The 3,698-nt window shown below is 36.3% G+C and overlaps 1 protein-coding gene and 1 long non-coding RNA gene across 2 annotated transcripts; one reads left to right on the forward strand and one right to left on the reverse strand.

Moving 5' to 3' along the window:
• Window positions 1-295: 295 nt before the first annotated feature.
• LOC110871324 (GDSL esterase/lipase At5g37690) lies at window positions 296-1,889 on the forward strand. The gene is made up of 3 exons (XM_022120146.2): window positions 296-571; window positions 708-1,361; window positions 1,579-1,889. The coding sequence occupies exons 1-3, from the start codon at window positions 343-345 to the stop codon at window positions 1,806-1,808; spliced, it is 1,113 nt and encodes a 370-aa protein (XP_021975838.1). The 5' UTR covers window positions 296-342; the 3' UTR covers window positions 1,809-1,889.
• Window positions 1,890-2,694: 805 nt separating this feature from the next.
• Window positions 2,695-3,360, reverse strand: LOC110873388. The gene is made up of 2 exons (XR_002555107.2): window positions 3,036-3,360; window positions 2,695-2,957 (listed from the first exon to the last, which is right to left on the reverse strand). It is a non-coding gene; the product is annotated as an uncharacterized LOC110873388 (long non-coding RNA).
• Between the last annotated feature and the right edge of the window lie 338 nt (window positions 3,361-3,698).

A 3,698-nucleotide genomic window follows, 5' to 3' on the forward strand; every position in this document is an offset into this window, starting at 1 on the left:
TAATAGTAATAATAGTAATAATAATAATAATAATAATAATAATAATAATAATAGCTGTTCAACAAAATAATAATAATAATAATAATAATAATAATAATAATAAATTTTGTTATGGTTACTATTATGTGAAAGACAAATTTCAATATGATTGTTAGGAAAATTATGGATCCATAATTTGTTACTATATACATATGATAAACACACAAATGTTAAGTTAATTCAGCTATATTTAAACTAAACACAAACTGCTTTTTTTTTTTTTTTAATTTTGAAACTATAAAGGGACATTGTTAAGAGTAATAAAAAGGAGGAAAAACAAGAGACAGAAAAGAATTAGAAATTATGATACATAAAATGAAATTGGATGTTCTTCTTCCTATTGTCACCACAATATTTATAAAATTGGTGCATAGCAACATAACTGTAAGTAACATAAAAGCCATGTACGTGATGGGGGATTCAACTGTTGATTGTGGAGAAAACACACTTCTTTTCCCTTATCTCCTTCGTAATCTCTCGTTACACCCTTGTGAGGGTCCTCCTAATTCATCCATTCTTCCACACCTTCTTGGTACATAATTTAATCCCATTTTATTACATACATACATACATATATACACACACGTGCATACACTTGTATTTCATCTTTATCAATTTACAAAATATGATATCTTCAATAACATTTTATATTCTTGCTGTTGATGTAGCAAAAAAGATTGGATTGTCATATCCCATACCATTCTATAGCCAGAATGGTTCTTCAGAGGTGCTTGTACGCGGTATAAACCTAGGTTCAACTGGAGCCACCATCTTGAGCAACCCGACCAACCCGCTCCTCCAGTCGCTCAACCAGCAGCTTCGTCAAGCATTCGAGATTTTTCAGCTTTTACAACTAGAACTTGGCCAAGAAACCGCGAACGAATTTATTCAAAACTCCACACTCTTCTACATATCTTTTGGAAAAGATGAATACATCAATCTCTTCCGCAGCAAATCTGCCAAGGGTCTAGGATCGGATGCTGAAAAGTTGTCCCGTATATTGGTGGATCAAATGACTAATGCTATTGAGTATCTTTATGATTCAAATGTGAGGAAGTTTGTCTTTATGGGCATACTTCCTTTAGGATGTGCACCAAGGTTTCTGCATGCGACGAATGACTCAATCAGTGATGGTAGTGACGTAGGCGGCGATCGAGATGGGCTGGTTTGTGCAGATGACATCAATAACTTTGTTTTGGAGTATAATGCTTTTCTAGAACAACGCATTGTTCGCCTCAGCATGAAATTATCCGATGCTCAGTTGATATTTTGTGATTTTTATCGCCCCATGATGGAGATCATTAATAACCCGAACACTTATGGTATGACTAAAACTATATTTTTAAAGGGTTGGCTAAACGTATCCCACCCTTAAAACTTTCGTTGCGTTCTCTTCTGAAAACTTTAGATCATTTTTTTTGGTCTTTTAGCGTTAAAAGAGAAAGTATTAGTGATTTAACGACTTAAATGGGGTGCGACAAGTATACTCTAAGCCCCGAACAAAAGAATTATAACGTGCATTCTGATACATATTTGCAGGATTTAAGAATGTGAAGAATGCATGTTGTGGGGAAGGCATGGACATTGGGTTGAGGGGGTGCATGTCCATGACTATGGCTTGTCAAGATCCTTCAACCTATGTTTGGTGGGATCAATTCAACCCTGGACATGCAGTCAACTCACTGATTGCTGACTCAGCCTGGTCAGGCGAACAGATGCCAGACATATGCCGCCCTAACACTGTTCAGAACTTAGTATCTTCAATGTGACTCATCAAAACTCTTAAGAAACTTGGATTTATAGATAGGGGGAAACATGAATAGAATTCAACCATTCATTATTCGTCTCCGTTTTGTGCTGTCTGACTTTGTAAAATGAACATTCACTAATTTTATTCTCTATAACCTAGTAATAAAATGACAGAGAAAAGTGCCCGGATAGTCCTTGTGATTTGCTTATTTTTCACCTTTAGTCCCCAACGTTTTAAAATTACACCTATAGTCCCCAACTTTTTCAATTTCGTTCCCGGATAGTCTTGACGTGTAACTAGGTTAGTTTTTGGTGTTAGGTGCGTGTGAAATGACTATAATGCCCTTATTATTTATTTAAATATAAAATCCTAACCCACATCACCACCCTCTACCCCCTTTCTTCTTCATCTCTGGTCAAACCACCGGCACCACTGCCACTTCTGCCCAGATTTCGGCGAACCCATAACTTCCGGCGCCTCATAAAACCAGCACCATACACCTCTCCGGCGAACCCCACAATTCCGGCAAATAGGAGATTCGTTGACTCAAGAACAACTCGATGTAGTTGTCTGATTATCTGATTAAAGTTTTGCAAAGTATTACATATATTCCCTTTATCCACTTGTAAACCAAAATTATTTTCATGTATCTCTGTACTAAAACCTTATAAAACCCACCTACACCACAAGTAACCACCTTCACCAAGAAGATAAGATTTCCTATTTGGGACCCTTGGATTAGCCAAATCAGTGTAAATTCCAGCAAAGCTATCGAAGTAGTGAACTGCGCAATCAATTGAAGCAAGCTATTGTCTACGCAATCCACATCAATTTTGCAATATTACCTTAAATCGCCGCTTAAGATCATCATAACTAAACTAGTAAAATCCGTTAGTAAGCAAAACTGAACAACAAAATCTCAAGGATCGAATAGCAAAATCCACCATCAAATCAATATCTCTAGTTATTGAGTTTTAAAAAGCTATATAACTAGTAAACTCCCATTGTTTTACAAGTACATCATCACTCGAACCTCTCACACAAACACCTACAACAACAAACAAGTAGTAAATTGTCTACACGATTACGATTATCACGATAATTTCCACATCAATTCACCTTAATTAAACCACAGCTTAACTTCATAATCAAACCAGTAAATCCACTACTAAGCAAATTAAATAGCAAAATCTCAACGATCAAATAGCAAAAGTGACCTAATCATAAACAAATTGATGGAAGTTACCCGATGCAGCGTTTGGAGATCAGAGGTTGAGCACCGTATTGAATTGTGAGCAGTAAAGAGTAGAACCACACTTTTTTGTTAACACTTGACTGCGTTTTTGCACTGGACGCCATTGATCAGGAGTAGACCTTGATTAGCAGCGATTTACATGATGGTAGTAGTCGAAGGTGGGAGGTAGGTGGTGGTGGTTATGACAGAGGTGTTGGTGATGGTGGTTCTGATCTAGAAGAAGAAGATAAAGAAGGATTTAGGTTTTTAATAACAAGGGCATTTTAGTAATTTCAAATCCACTTAACACCAAAAACTAACCCCCATCCGTGACAGGGACTATCCGGGAACGAAATTGCAAAAGTTGGGGACTATAACTGTACTTTTAGAAAGTTGAGGACTAAAGGTGAAAAATGGGCAAACCTCAGGGACTATCCAGACATTTTTCTCTAAAATGATACATATTGTCATAAAACAATTCAATATGGAAAATCTCCCAAGTATTAGAGAAAAGAAGAGAGAGTATCTCTCACCAGTTTTCGGAAAAAAAAAAAAAATTCCCGCACGACGGTACTTATAACAAAGCTCTAATTAAATTGATAAACAACGAAAACATGGATCATGGACTAATGGAAATCTAATAAGAGGGAAACATGCATGATACCATAAAGCATG

The sequence above is a fragment of the Helianthus annuus genome, chromosome 8, assembly GCF_002127325.2.
Source record: "Helianthus annuus cultivar XRQ/B chromosome 8, HanXRQr2.0-SUNRISE, whole genome shotgun sequence".
Classification (NCBI taxonomy): Eukaryota; Viridiplantae; Streptophyta; class Magnoliopsida; order Asterales; family Asteraceae; genus Helianthus; species Helianthus annuus.